The sequence below is a fragment of the Thermobia domestica genome, chromosome 6 (genome assembly GCF_964235325.1).
Source record: "Thermobia domestica chromosome 6, izTheDome1.hap1.1, whole genome shotgun sequence".
Classification (NCBI taxonomy): Eukaryota; Metazoa; Arthropoda; class Insecta; order Zygentoma; family Lepismatidae; genus Thermobia; species Thermobia domestica.
In genome coordinates this window covers 192,117,598-192,133,784 of record NC_137459.1, presented here as the reverse complement: position 1 = coordinate 192,133,784, position 16,187 = coordinate 192,117,598, and the positions used below count along the sequence as shown (strand labels likewise).

The following is a 16,187-nucleotide window of genomic DNA, read 5'->3' as shown; positions in this document are numbered from 1 at the left end:
TGTCAACTAAACGCTGCAAAGATAATTTTCTGTTCTTAAACTACCTCCTCTCCCTTTCTGATGGAATATTCCGCAAAATCACTAGGATTACACCTTTTTTAGTGCTGCGTTAGTATATGTTTTACTATTTTCTGGTATCGTAGTTATGTTTAATGTAGCACTGAAGTTTAGGACCAAATTTAGAACTTGAATTTTCCCTTAGAGAAAAAATGCTTACCTGAATGACCTTGTATACAACTTTATGAACACCAAGATTATCCCGTCCCCAGGCTTCGGGGTTGAATAATCCCTCTGGAGTTTGGAAGCACCCAGCATCGATTGTCACTTTCCTGAAGAAGAAAAAAGACTTATTAGTAAATTTGGAACAAAATTTAATAGTGTCAACATTGAAATGACTGGATGACTTAAGCAGACATATAATATTCCTTTTCTTTTCTCTTCTCGTTGTACTCAGTTGACAAGCAGTTTGAGGTTTTTGATAAAAGCACCAGTTATAACAATATGAATTTGTTACAGTAGAACAAAGCAAAATGTAAAATGACTTCTTACGGGTTTATTTTTCACACTACGAATTTACTTTATATTACTTGAAATTATAATACTTTTCATGTAAATTAGGTTCTCACAAACGAAGAAAGAAAAAAAAAACTTCCGCTAAGCAGTCAATTTATTAAAAAAGCAGAAAGAGAATCAATGATCAGCAGAATTAAACACAGTGAGAAGTGTATATAGAATATACTTACTCCCAGTGACTAGTGGGGTCGCTGAAGAACTCTCTTAGACTGACCCTGTGTTCGAACTTTTCAGGGTTGCACCTAAATTTGTTCAGTTCCATGTTGTAGTGCTCTGCACAGTAGCATATATTCTCCAAAATGTAACGAATTAAGTAGGCCTCAACTTCTGTTACCAACGAATACTCCTTCTGGAGCAAAAAGTGACGGAGATGATCCACAATTTGACGCCCACCGTAGGGAATTGACACACCACCTTCCACAATATAACCTGAAACAGATTTTACATTTGTAAATAACCCACTCATTGAAACCGTGGAAACAAAGAGTATTTTATTGAATATAAATCGAAGACAGACTCTCTTCGTGCAATTATTAATTACATCTAATATACATTCATGTGAATGGCATGCATATGGTAACTATGGTACTGAAGCGTAAGTCAAATCAAGATACGTTTCTGTTCAAATTATTTTCAAACAGGGGCGTCATTTAGGGAGGGCAGGAGGGGGAAATTGCCCCCCCCCAAGAGTTTGAGGAATACATATGCTTTAATAGATTGTCTAGTAATATACTAGTACAAAACGTGAGATTCTTATGTCAGTGATGCTCTTGCCCCTCCCAAGCGAAGTCTGAAATGACGCCCCTGTTTTCAAATACAGACAATCCTCGAGTTATGTAAATTCGACATAAGTAAATTCATGCTTAAGAAATTTCCAATGGAAGTCAAGTTTAACTTATACCTGCACCACTGTACTTTTACCTGAAGTGATATTAAATTTCCAAATTTTATTTTGGGAGCTTACTGACGAGTAAGGCATGAACTACGTACTAATTTAACAACGCTTCATTTATCAAACTTTACGAAACACAATGGATTCTGTACCCTATTTATAAAATAAATAAGGTAATTGAGCTTTTCCACTGCAGTATTATTAAACGGTTTCTATCTTTATTTTTTTTCCACGTTCTTTTGTGTATATATGCGAGAACTTCTAGGTTAAGGTAAAAATTTGACTTACGTTAAGAGCACTGGAACGACCTATTTATGTGATTCGAGGACTGTCTGTATATTCAGTAGATTAGAAAGACATTTTTACTTGTTTCAACTGTGTATCTCGTATGTTGTAGCTGATCATCTCTAATCCTCATACACAGTACTGGCTCTGGCTAAATAATGTGTTAAAGACACAAATGAAATAAGTATTCTATCATCATTTGAAGAACATTTGCCATAAATCGAGAAGATTCCACGAACTACTTTCCTTAGCTAATATTTTAGTCTTGACGTACGAGTTAGCACTTTGAATTGCTTTCACCTATTATTAGTATTTCTTCCCGTACTCGTTTCTCTTACAAAATACTTTCTATCACGGATAATTGATTGATTGTCTTATAGTTACGTACTTTGTCAGTAGCTACAAAGGAAGACGTACAATTTAAAATGGGACCTAAATCACTGTAGTGTGTTTGGTGGTCCCGCATCAGGAATTCAACCCGGGAGCTCGTGCACCAAAGGCCCAAGCTATAGCCATTAAATTAGAAATATTTTTTTTCTATCACGAAAAAATAAAAAGCGAAGAGGTAAGCAATAAAGTCATAGCCAGCTCGTTTCGACTAGTTCAGCTATTCTAGCAAACTTGGGGTATTAATAATAATAATAATAATAATAATAATAATAATAATAATAATAATAATAATAATAATAATAATAATAATAATAATAAATCAAGAATAAAACATTAATTATACAAAGCCCATTTTATGACAACAATACAGAATTAAGACTAATGTCAAGAGATGGTACAGATGGTTTCAGATCAAGAGAACCCTGGTTCCAGGAATTCACAGATCACCCACATGGCTCTGACCCTTGTCAACTGGCCATAAATCTAAGAAAACAAGAGGCGAGAAACAGAAAAAGAGATTGCCAAATGTCCTCTTTTCTCAAGATTTCTTTCAGTCTTGAATCACTCTTTGTGTTAGTGTGTTCGGTTATAATTCGCTACAATGTCAATGTTTTTCCGACCTTGGTTAAACAATAACACTCGTAACGACCAATATTTGAATGAAAATCCGGAGCCCGGCCTTCTTCGCCAAGAACTCCGACGAAAGAAGATAATGTTGTAGTTGGGAGGGGAGCTAAGTTGCGTAAGCAAACAGTAATGTTCGTGAAAAATGTGAAATTTTTTTTACGAAATGTCATTGACAATGGTGGTGTCTTAACTTCCACAAACTTAAATAAGTTATTATCGCAGGCGACTGGTGTTAACATTAGTACTATAAAAAGAATTTGTGGGAAAATTGATGTGAAAAACTATTCGACACCAACGAAAAAGAAAGTTGTAAAACAAAAGCTTCAATTCGATAAAATTGACGATTTCACTCGTGATTTATTGCGACGCACAGTTTTTGAATTTTATAAGGAAGGCAAATCTCCCACAACGGAAGCGCTAATTGAAGCAATGAGACTTAAGACAGCTGACACTGAATACAAGTTTCCATACCAACGCACCACAGTTTATCGTCTGCTACGAAGTATGGGTTTTAAATATAAAACCTCGGTGAAAAAATGTATTCGTAGTGAATCACCACATGTAATTGCATGGCGATATAGATACCTGCATAGTATCAATAATCTTCGTGCTCAGGGTTATGCAGATGTGTACCTCGACGAAACGTGGTTTGATAGTAACTCCTGTCGGATGAAGAACTGGACAGACGATTCGGACAATTGTGCTGTAACGAGTCCTGGGAATAAAGGTGATAGAATTGTTATTCTACATTGCGGGGGGCGTTCAGGTTTTATTGACGATGCGCTTCTAATAACACACAAAACAATGGCTGATGCTCCAGCAGATTACCATGGTAGCATGAATGCAGGTATCTTTGAGAATTGGTTTGAGGAGAAACTATTGAAACGGCTTGAGACACCATCTGTAATTGTTATGGACAATGCCCCGTATCACAGTCATGTTCTCAACCCTAAACCAACCTCTTCCTGGAAGAAAAGTCAAATTCTTAACTATATGACCTTGCATAATATCCCCATTCCTAATCCTGTTCCTATAATTCCCGTTCTCCTTGAAGTTATAGAAGAGAACACTTCTGTTACCCACAGAAAAAAGAAATATGCGGTGGACGAATTAGCTGCAAAATATGGGCATATTGTGCTACGTTTACCACCTTACCATTGCGTCCTCAACCCCATCGAAATGGTGTGGTCAGAACTGAAGGGTAGGGTTTCGTCACGAAATTTAAGGAAACGACCAGTGGGGGAAGTAATACAACTTCTTAAGGAGTCGTGCGATCATGTAACGCCCGAAAAGTGGATAAATTATATCAAACATGTAGAAAGCATTGAAGGAAGCTACGAAAACTTTCAATCTATTTTTGATGAAAGGACTGAAATCTGTGTACAAGTAACAGATTCTTCAGAAGATGAGAGTGATGATGATGATGATAGCTCATAAACAAGAAAGGTAAGAGTTTACTACATTTTGATCACACACATATTAATGTTGAAATAATAATATTAGTAGTAATAGTAAATAGTAGTAACGACAATAGTAGTAACAGTAAAATGGCTATTGCATACGGTTATCATATTCGTGGTTCTGATTTTGATTTCCAGGCACAATTTTCGTTATTCACTTCACATTTTGAGACAAGTGGAGGGCTTTAAAAAAAAAATTAAAAGATAGTGAGCCTGGTCTAGAGATCCAGAAATAATGGCGGTGGAAGTCATGTACTGACATCACCCGCTAAAAGTTGGCTAGCTGGCCATACACATTCATAGGCTGTATCTCCAGGGAGTTTGTAGTAACTTTCAGCCACTAATACTAATAATAATAACAGTGGTACCCATCCTTCAAGTGCTTGGGTGCAATCATTCCCCAAATTTCCCGTTACAGCCAAAATAGGTAGTAAAGGATTCCCCACCCCCAGAAAAACGAAAAATAAGGATAAGAGTACCCATACTAATTTACATCCCAAATAATAGGACATTATTTAACGTGGCAGCCAGTGCTAATTTCTCTCTATACAAAATCAATCTAGGTTTTCTTATGCCTCCCTCCACAATTTTGCTCTTTCAATTAAAAGAGAATGCATTCTTGGATATGACAATTATTTTAAAATGCTAAGTTCTCCTTTATAGGTAACGTTCTTAAAGACATCATTAAGGTATAACTAAACCGACTGTGCTACTTTCTATGAAATATCTTGTCTTTCAAATAATAATAATAATAATAATAATAATAATGAGGAGGAGGAGGAGATGATGATGATGATGATGATGATGATGATGATGATGATGATGATGATGATGATGATGATGATGATGATGATGATGATGATGATGATGATGATGATGATGATGATGATGATGATGATGATGATGATGATGATGATGATGATGATGATGATGATGATGATGATGATGATGATGATGATGATGATGATGATGATGATGATGATGATGATGATGATGATGATGATGATGATGATGATGATGATGATGATGATGATGATGATGATGATGATGATGATGATGATGATGATGATGATGATGATGATGATGATGATGATGATGATGATGATGATGATGATGATGATGATGATGATGATGATGATGATGATGATGATGATGATGATGATATGATGTTAAATCTATCACAAAAAGTAATAACATTATGTCTTTATTTTTCACTTGTTTTCCTTCATCTTTTCTTTCTTGTTTCTTCTCCCTAATGACATCGGACATCTGGCAACAACCACCAACCATCGTCCTAACAAGGGGTGAGTTGCCCTTTTGGTAGTGGTGTGAGAGAAGGCTCACATGTTTTGGAATTTTCTATAGGTGTTAATTTTTTGCAACAGAAGTTGAAAAATATACGAACACAGAAGGTTTATAGTAAGAAAGACACTAGAAACTATTATTAAAATAAACGAAACTCACATTTAAAATACTCTCACTTCATTGCTTCGATGCACATTAAGTCATTAAGCTATACGTTTCGATTAGACTGATGCTGCTGTTTGAAAGTATCGGGTGTTTGAGGACTGTTTTATTACTAGTGTCCAACTTCCCAAGTGGTTATTAACGCTTTCCGTGTAAAACTTTTGAAAATATTGTGTTACATTGCACTGTACTAGAAGAGAAAAATGTCAGGAACTAAGATGAATGAATCGACCTAAAACGAGTAAGCTCTTGGTTTTCTAACACAGCAACGAACATCGGTTTAATCGGAGCCCACTGGCATTTAACGTATTAGTCTTCAAAGTTTCCGCATCTAACGTGTTGAAGATGGATTTAAGTCGAGTAATTACTATCAGTACTTATTCCTAAAACCAAACAAAGCGTACTACGAACAAGTAGGAACACAATAATGCGACTGAAGTAATCAGTTTCAGTAAATACCTAAAAAAAACTTACCTGCTAAGACATAAATTGATTATTGTTGCTATACGAATATGTTAGCTTTATCGCTTTCAAAATTTATCTTCTTTCCAGACAGTAAAATTTAGTTGAAGTTTTTGCTAGATTGCAGTGCAATCACGGTCACAAGATTAAGTCGATAATTTTCAAGTAAAACAGAGTCCTATGTGTTATACGATTTGTCAGTTTTTCATAAATGTGAAAGAAATTTAACTCCTCTGTGATTAATTTTGATACACAACAAGAGTATGTTGCATTTTGAAAATCCAAAATGTAAAATAGAATAATGTCGTTAAGCATTTTGTTGGCTTTGATGTCTGGCAACGCTGTTAACATAAAGTCTTACGATAGAAAATATATTTAAAAATGTATATATATATATAAGGACGAATAAAAGACTTAAAAGTTCCAGATTTATGAATGGTCAAATATAAAATTCACTTTCAAAGCACTTTCCTCAAGGACAAATAAGTTCAATAACAATTCCATTCTTTAAAGATTGTATGTTATTGTTCTTAAGTTAAGATAAATGCAAGTACCATATTCTTCTTATAACTGCAGTCCATTACATTTTTCCAGATTCAAATTAAACTCAACGACACATATTGTGTACTAAGATGGTAAACTGAATTAATAACATGTCTGATGAATTAGTACCAGTTTTGCATGCTTATTGGGTATATAAAAAAGATGAATAAAATTAAGAAAAAAGAAAACTCCGTAGATAGTTTAGCAACTGAAAAATCTGTGAGGAGAAACAAGATTCAATCGTTATGAAAAGATATATAAAAATATCACCTTGGTAGATTTTTTCAATATTCTGAACTTATAGAAAATATCATATCAAGACAATTTCAGTAATCAATAAAGCCTGAATCTATTGCAAATTATGACTGTATTTCATAATTACTTATAAATTCGTAAGTAGAATATCCAAGAATAATTTGTGCACAGAGCAAAATATTAATAGTTTGACAAGAGAAACATCTCAAACATTAAAAATGTAATCATGTTCAATACTTCGTAAGAAGCCCTTTCTTTCAAGTGTTGCAGTTTTTATTTACATCGTTAAAGTCATACGACGAGAAAGTTTCTAAACTGTCGTTATTTCCTCAAAATGTCACGAAGTATAAAGTTATTTCATAACTGAATCATATCTCTCTCATAAATACTTAGATATTCTTAAAAGTAAGTTAATTTTATTTCTGTTATTAATTTTATTCAGAAAACTTCTCTCTTTTCGGAGTCCTTAATACTTATTTCTCATTTCTACAAATTCAGCTATTTATTATTTGCTACAATTGTTTACTGGTGTATTTCATATTATAAACATATGTATTTCGGCGATTTCCTTGAATTTTTAGGTGCATTATCAGTACTATCGGCAACAAAAATTTTACTTCTTGCAGTTTAAGGCCATTTTAATTTGTTTTTGGTCTTATAATCGATGAACACTATTACTGAAATATCCAAATATACATTAAATTTGGTTTCTTTAGCCATATATTCAATAATATGTACCTGTTAACTTCTTCTAGTCATCTCTAGTTTAATATCGAATATACGGAGATATTTTATATTTATTGTAATTTTTTAAGAATGTTACTTCAAATGCACACTGAATGATATATTGTGGTTCAGATCGCAATGACGTTGTGATGACAGATTTTGACAGATATTTATTTTATGAAATTCATACATATGGTGTGTTGGAATTTCAAAGTATGCTGTAGTTGTTTTAAAGCTCTGTACTCCCATTCGTCTATAGAACCATAATAAACGAAAGTTTTCTCCCTATTCAGTCCTTAAAAGCCTGTGTATGGATGTCTCTGCAGAAATTACATCGAAATCAGATGATTTTTTTTTTTTTTTTTTAAAAAAACATGACTGATCATTATTTCACTGAGCCATTACTACATAAACTGACAAGTCTGAAAAGAATGGTTCAATTTCTAACAAATAAGACAGAAGCTTAATATTTTCAATCGCTTTTCATTATGCCATACTTATCAATTTTCTATAATTATTATTTTTTTTTAAATATCATTAGAATAAATAAACTTAGGCTCTGCAACTTAGTCTCTTCAAGGTCAAGCATCGGAACTCTAAAGCCAAAAAGACGTTAATACTTTGTTTTTTTCAGCTTCAAATTAATTGAAATTTTTCAATAAACATTTGCATAATATTCAATATGGTAATAAATTACACAGACTCTAGTGTTGTTTTGGCTACTGTATTGTTTTTGTGTTCCTCTGTGCCCAAAATTGTGTTTGTTTTCTTCATTCTTGTCTGCGCATTAATGATGAAACGCTCAGTCTTGAAAGCTTAGTGCGTTTATTTATATTGTCCACTATGTGTTTATTTGTACCTATCACGCAAGCACATTTTAATCAAGCATGTTTATTTGATTATTTATATATCAATTGAATTTGCTCTTTCAGTTTCTTTTTTTTTTATTATTATTATTATTATTATTATTATTTTAATTTTATTTTATTTTTAAATCTTAGTATAAGTCAGGAGACAACAACAACGTCTTTCGCTACTTCGTTGTGCTTCTGTGTAACACTACGTGCGTTGTTTGAAGATCTTGATCTCATATTTGTAAAGTATGTTCATTTCTTCCTTTATGTTTAAAATATACGTATTGTGAATCGAATAATTTATATTGTAAATCTGCAATTGTGTCACTATCTGTAACTCAAATCTTGAATAATGAACGGTAACTGCATTACACGTAGTTCTTTGATTCACTTTTATCTGCTTGTTTTATTCTTGTGTAATTTTGTTTGCTCTTTTATTTTATAATTTTGTTTGCTTGCTTTCGATAACAAGTTTATGTCCAGCTCTAATTTGGATAATAACTTCTTTCCATGTAGATTGTCTTAAACTACTACTCAATATTTTATCTTTCACGTGAGAAAACTTCTTTCTGTATCATACTATTACAGAACTTCCTATACTATAGCTGTTAGAACAATTACGAGCAATTTATCGATACGTATATATAGTATGAAGAGTAGCTTCGCAACACCAAATGGAGTCCTCACTCCATATCTCACCTGCAACAACAAAAAAAGCTTATGTATTGAATCTGTCATCGAACTTCGCATACAGATGAGAGTCACATATCACAATATTATAACGAAAGATCTGAACCATCTTGAAGCTAATGTGCTCTTCAAAAAATATATAGCCGTTTCATAGCTACAATTAATTTCTATATTTGATTAACTTCTTAGTAACTGGAAGTTGTTTTCCATCTTCGTACTTTGAAATTACCTAATATAGTGTTACAGTTCCAACATAGATTGTAATAAGTATTTCTTATATTTCATCTCTCACATAACCATTAATTTCAAAACATTTTGAATAAATAAAAACAAAACAAAGCCATTTCTGTTCAGTAATTGTTTTCTCGTCATTATCTTGACTTGGTTATGTACATATAACATGGATTGAGACTTTACTTAAAATGTACTTTTCAAAATGGTAGATATTCTCAAGTAGGTGTCAGGGCTTTAGCTGTACAAGATTATACGTCAGTTATTGAATTGTAAGACACGTTAACTTCTTTGTAGTGTTAATTTTAGAAATTGTTGGTACACAACTACTACGATTACACCTGCCCAATTTTACACATATGGTGGAATAATTAGTAAAATTACAATGCAAAACTGTTCATAGGCAAACCTCAGGTAATTTGCAGTGGTAAATCACATTATGCATGCCAGAAAAAAAAAAAAAAAAAAAAGCTGGAAATTATATTACATCATACTAGTGGTAAAATATGAAGAAATCATTAAAATCACTACAAACAATGTCCAGTACTTTCCGCTTGTTATACGTATATTTAAGCATCTTAAAGTTTATTATTACTATTAACTAGCGAAAATGCCCAATTTTACACAAATATTTATGCACAAATATTTGAAAATAAAGTCAGTAACGACAAGCAATGCCTCTAGCGTTGCCCCTATCAATTCCCAGTCCAACTGACATGTATCTTCTTGACTAAACGAGAGAGAGAGAGAGAGAGAGAGAGAGAGAGAGAGAGAGAGAGAGAGAGAGAGAGAGAGAGAGAGAGAGAGAGAAATAGAATCCACACACTGGACTATCTGACATGACATGAAACAAAGCAATCAAACTTCGTAAAGCGTGGAAAGGCATATAGAAGTCACGCATTGCGCTTTAAATTCCTGCTCCTTATGAAAAGTTTTGAAAAACAGCATTCGATTACATTATTCTTCATAAAAATATGAAAAGATGGTAACCCACAGAAATAATTTTACATGGCTCCTTGTCAGGAGAAAAATTGCAGGCTAATGTCGAAATGCTCAGAATCGCTGGACAGTTTATAGCTGGGGTAACGTACAACCACCTTATTGCTTCCCGTCTTAGTTATTTCTTTTTGTCTAGATCGGAAATAGCTACACCGTAATTGAAGTGCTTTGCAATTGCCTAACTATGCAGGGTAAAGAACAAAAATTAGATGTCTCTCTCACCCCCACTACTACACACACCAGAAATAAAATCTGACCCCCATTTGCACCAAAACTATTCGGGAACACTTATTTCAACAAGGTATGCAAGGTTCAGAAATATTTAGTTCAGATTTCAACATTTCGTAGCAAATTTTTATTTATTTATTATTTATTTATTTATGCATTCATTCATTTACTGAATGTGTTATTTCTGATTTTGGTAGCCTTACACACAATATGCCGAGTTCCTAGTTTCATGCCAATTTAAAGCATCCTCTTACTTTCATCGATTATGTGTTTCAATTATTAACCTTGTCCTGAATTTAAGCTACACTAATTTGAGATACATACTAATTTCAAGTGACTGCTCTTATACTGCATTAGTTTTAAATTAAATTTAAAGGATTCGCTAGTTGCTAGTTTTGTGTTATATACATTACTCTGATATAAGTGAATCGATACCCGAGAAATAAGCGTGTTCCTTGCCACGTACCAGTGCATAGAAGTAACAATATCTGATGCTGGAGTTAGTACTAGGCAGAGTCACCCTTTAGTAGGACGTGGCATGGTATCCAACAGGTCACTGATAATACTCTGTGGAAGTTTGCACCATTTGTCACAGACTGCCAGAAATAACTGTTATTTGTTTGTGTATCTGTATCCCGTTTGTGTAAGTTTAGTTGTAGGAAATGCCAAACTTTTTCTACAGGATTCATGTCCGGGAATTGTCTAGGCTACGGCACAGTTAGAATTCTATTTTGTATCTTCTAGCGGGTGGTCGGCTTTCCCCTATGTCATTATGTTCCGTTATCCATTAATTGCTGGCAGTCCTGAGACAGTTCGCCTGTCTCAAAGAAGGGTAGTCTCCACCTTGTAATACCCCTTATGTAGATCACAGCACGGATGTGCCCATCGGAAAAAAGTTACTACAACCACAGATTTCAAGGATGGGTCCTTGCAATTCGGAAGACCGTACGTTTCAGACATGGTGTTGGTTCCTGTCCACCAAATTTCGGATTTATGCATGTATTTCAGACCATTTGAAATGCATTGTAATCCTGTTAACAGTTGCTAATTGTACAGGTAACACGGTTGATACTGCACTAACTTCTATCATACTGCCAATGCCGAATTATATGACTTCGCGTAAACCATTTCTCACATCCACGTCCGTGTGATATGGTATCACTTATTGCACTGCATGCTCCAACTACCACCCACATCACACTCATCGGCAGTTCGCATTCGTTTGGTGTTTCCTCAAAATCGTGTAATCTTGTAAGTGTCCACTTATGCCAGGGAATTACATACATACAAAATATACGAGAAACTAAGTACGAGTATGATTATCAGCATCTGGTTATGAATATGTAGCATTCAAGAATTTTTATATCCAAATAGCGACTGTCAAAATACTAGTTTACAAAAGGAGATATTCAACAGTAATGAGCAATTCACAAGATACCATTAACAAACCCATAATAAAAGTCCTGTAAGGTATTTAACAGTCAAGATTTTCTGTACTAACAGGCTATGTCCGAAGTATCTCGAATAACGGGGATATTACATCAGATATGTACACTTCAATACTGACTTCACGGAAAAGGAACACAGGGGTTCAATTAAAGTCATTCGTAATTTTATGATCAGGTCCAACGGAGGGAAGAACATTCTGAAATTACTAGTAGAAATGAACAGAAACTAGAATATCACGTCCTCAAAAAAAAGAAATCTTTCAGTTTAACGTCCCACAACTATGGCCGTTAGGCTAAGGGAGACAAGTCGCGCCCTCAAAGTACGAGCAACAAATGATATTAGCATAACGTCTAGTTTTAAGTATTTATGTGATAGTAAAATATCGTTCCCTGTATACTCTTCACATTTCATCTCCGTTACCACCATTATAACCATGAAGTTACGATGTAATGAAATTCACTATACAATAAATATCAAAAGTTGTTTTGTTAATGAAATTGTTAAAAAAAAAAAAAAAAAAAAAAAAGTCATAGTTGAGAACGCGATGCTTAGCTACGAACAAGACATTCAGATCGGGAAATCTGTCCTTAAAAACTAAACTGAACAACTTGCACTACTGTTCATGAGGACGCACTCTCACGGGCTATGGAGGGCCAGACTGCTTTTAAGGTGATGTGCGATCAGCATATCAGCTGCTATCGCAGGCATTTCTGGCATTCTACAGTCAAATTTGATACATTTTGCTTCAAAAATGCTATACTCTTTTCACGATGCTGGATCAGTATCGATATTCTAGCAACCGTAAATTTATATATCCTTCTGCATTCAAGAGAGCTAATGAAACACGTTCATTTTGTATACTAACTGCTAACAAAATTATAGAACAAATTTATTCATCACGAAGATCTTGTCCTCAAATAAGTGCAGAGCAACAAACTGAGGAAAGCAATAGATTTTGTCTAATAAACCCAAGAATACTGTAATTACTCGACACAAAAGAAAATAATTCCGCATTAAGGAACAGAAATAAGTGAGTACTTTAATAATATTGAACATGAATTCCACACGTTCTATCAGTCAATAATGCAATCTATTTAGGATGTCGATTGTACAAATCAACAGATTATTAGAAATGTGTTGATTTGTTGTATAAAATATAACAATGAACACGCTTGGCAGCAGAAACAAACACTTACCATCATAAACAGCCACAATGTCCATCCTCTCTCCAATGTCAACAACTATTCCAGTCTTAGTATTGTAGGCATAGAGCGCCAAAACAGTCTGGTGTGTAATGTTCAGTGCGTTTACTTCAAATTCGTCGAACAGTAGTTTATAGATCTCCGTTTCGGTAACTACGTCCACGTTGTGTGGCAAACTAAGAATGACATCATAGTTCCTTTGATCCACGTTCAGATCTTGGAACACTTTCCTCAAAAATCCACTCACTGCATTCAGATCAACTGAATACTGAAAAAGAAATGCATTAAAAATTTATACTAAACAGTTATTTTTTCTCATGGACAATACATACATTTATAATTACTTTCATTTCTAGCCTCACTTCCGTAAATAGTTTGATTGAACAGAACGTACTCTGTCATTTAAAGATAATTCTAGAATATAAATAGGCATGGCAAAATGTTAAACAGTCGTACACTAAACCCTTCCAACTCCTTCTCAACTGGAAATAACTCCACCGGATTACTCGTGTAAGGGTTATGAGGATGGTATAGTAATTAAGGTAGTCATGACAGGATTTATCACCATTGATCATACACAGAAAAAAAATATGGTACTCTTCTTGCTAGTGCTGTTGCATTTTCGCAGGTAGAAGGAAGCGTATAAGCAAAGCAAGCTTCGATAGTTTCTACTATTGATCCAGTGGGCGAAGTGAGACGGTATGCGGTGGTATGTCATACCGCCTCTGGTTTTTCAGTGATTAAGGCATACCGTCTCTGTTTTTTCAAAGACTGAAACATACCGTCACTGGAAAGTAGATGCTAAATACCTTTAAGAAATCCATTTTTATACACAGTAATTGTCGAATAGCTTTGAACGTAAAAAGATTTTATTTCTTATGTAGAAATAATTTCTAAGTTGACAACACCGACATTTTTGTTATCTTTTTCCTACCTTTTGTTTTTTAAAATCAGTTGTCTTCAAAGAAGTTTACCTAGTTTATATTGTGATATGCCACACTGAATTGTGTCTTTGTAATGTATGTGTGTGTGTGTGTGTGTGTCTTTTTACCTTAAAGCATATAAATGCCATGTTTTGAGCATGAGCGAATTTAGGGGTTGTCTGCTATGTGGGCGGACCTTCCGGGTGTTTGGAATACTCTGCAGTTGAGTGGTGGGACCGGAAATTTCTTCGCAGGAAATTGGTAATATCCTCATTCAGTTGTTGAGTATATTCGTGTATAACACACAACATAAGGGGATATTTTAATTCTTTTTCAGAAAGTTGGTGGTGGGGGATCAAAGTCTCTCCGTATTCTCCCCTCTGTTACTACAGAGCAGCTCTCCAATGGTTTTCAGTCATTATGTAAACAGAAATGCAATCTTGTATGCAAAAAACTCTCACTGTATTTCAACATTTAGATAGCCGGTATATCGAGTCAAAATCGTAATAAAACATACCGCCTCTGCTTTTTTCCACCTCGAACACTGATTTGATCCGACATGCATTTGTGTCTGTGTGAAACAATTGACCGAAGTACAAAACTGACACGTTGCATTGCACAGGATTTGGTAACCATTGGTTAGAACTGCTACTATTGTTGACTGAAATAGTCTCACTTTATTTGGTGAATAGAGTTCCAAAGCCTATTCGAGAATACGATTAAAACATTGTACCGAGATATGAAGGGTATTGGATGGATGTCAGAAGTTTTATACAAGTTGTGGATATGTAATCGTAAAGTGTTTTGTTCCAGATCACAACGACCGCTAGTAAAATTTGCGGTCCACAGATCTAGCAGCAAGTTATGTTCTCCTTTGGTAATGAGTAGTAATGGCACACCACGCAGATAGCGTAACGCTATCTTCAAACCAATTGATGACGGGATTAATAAACTGACTTCTAGCTCTGTTGGCCTCATACTAGTCAGGCAGCAACTCCATGGACATTATGCAAATTGTAATCCATGTCTCGCATTCATCTCCAATACCATAATGGACAGCCATTGAACATGCGACGTTAGATTCAAATAGCTCGTACGCCATGCCGCACGGAATATTCGCTATTGTTGGAATGAAGGGAGAACTTTCAAGTCTTGGTTTTAGTCTCAAATATTAGGTATGTCAATACAGAACCCTTAACTAAAGAACTATCGCTAAATGAGAATTGTGTTGCCAGACATGTTTTCAACAACGACATAAGATCAAGTGAATCTATGTATTTTGTTACACTTTTATGTACCACACAGAAAATTATATTATCTCTACGTTGAAGAAAAGAAGTAATATAATCAGTCCATGCGTTTCAAAGAGGTAGAGAAAAAAGTATGGGTGCTGCTGATTCTACTAGCTTTAGTATATACACTTCCATCCTCCATTCCCTATCCCTATACACTATCTTCTTAAATTTCGTCACGTCAAAGGTTTAAATTAGTTTAAGCTAATTATGTACTACATAGAGTCGCTAGCTTCAAACACGCCTATGAAGTCTTTTCCTACATTAATAACAGACGAAGAAACTGAACAACTCGTATACATGTTTCTGAACTAGAAAATTATATTTTGTCTATATTGTAGGCAACTACATTGTGCTTTTTTCTTACTTTTCGTTTCAAAATTACCGACACATTAGTATATAGAGAGATTAATTTACACTATCGATGTATAAACAAACATTTCATTATGGTACAGAGTTTAAAAAATCAGTACAAAATTATACAGGAAATTACAAAAGTAAGTAAACGTTTCAAGTAATAAGTTATAATTATCTGAGAAGCCAGATATATCACAAGTAAGTTAAATAAAATAACTTGTGAAGTTATAAAATGGATAATAAAAAAAATTTCGAGAGTTAAAAGTAACGTAACTATTAAAG

The 16,187-nt window shown here is 34.2% G+C and overlaps 1 protein-coding gene across 5 annotated transcripts in view; it reads right to left on the bottom strand.

Moving 5' to 3' along the window:
- LOC145688374 (uncharacterized) overlaps positions 1-16,187 on the bottom strand; it is a 726,484-nt gene that overhangs the window by 17,599 nt on the left and 692,698 nt on the right. For 4 of the 5 annotated variants that reach the window (XM_081762538.1, XM_081762537.1, XM_081762540.1 and 1 more), the window contains 3 exons: positions 13,328-13,601; positions 744-1,002; positions 218-329 (listed from right to left, as the gene is read on the bottom strand). In XM_081762538.1, coding sequence (XP_081618664.1) covers positions 218-329; positions 744-1,002; positions 13,328-13,601 — 645 coding nt within the window. Of the gene's footprint in view, positions 1-217; positions 330-743; positions 1,003-8,679; positions 9,234-13,327; positions 13,602-16,187 lie in introns of those variants that run through there. The other variant, XM_081762541.1, reaches the window with a different exon arrangement.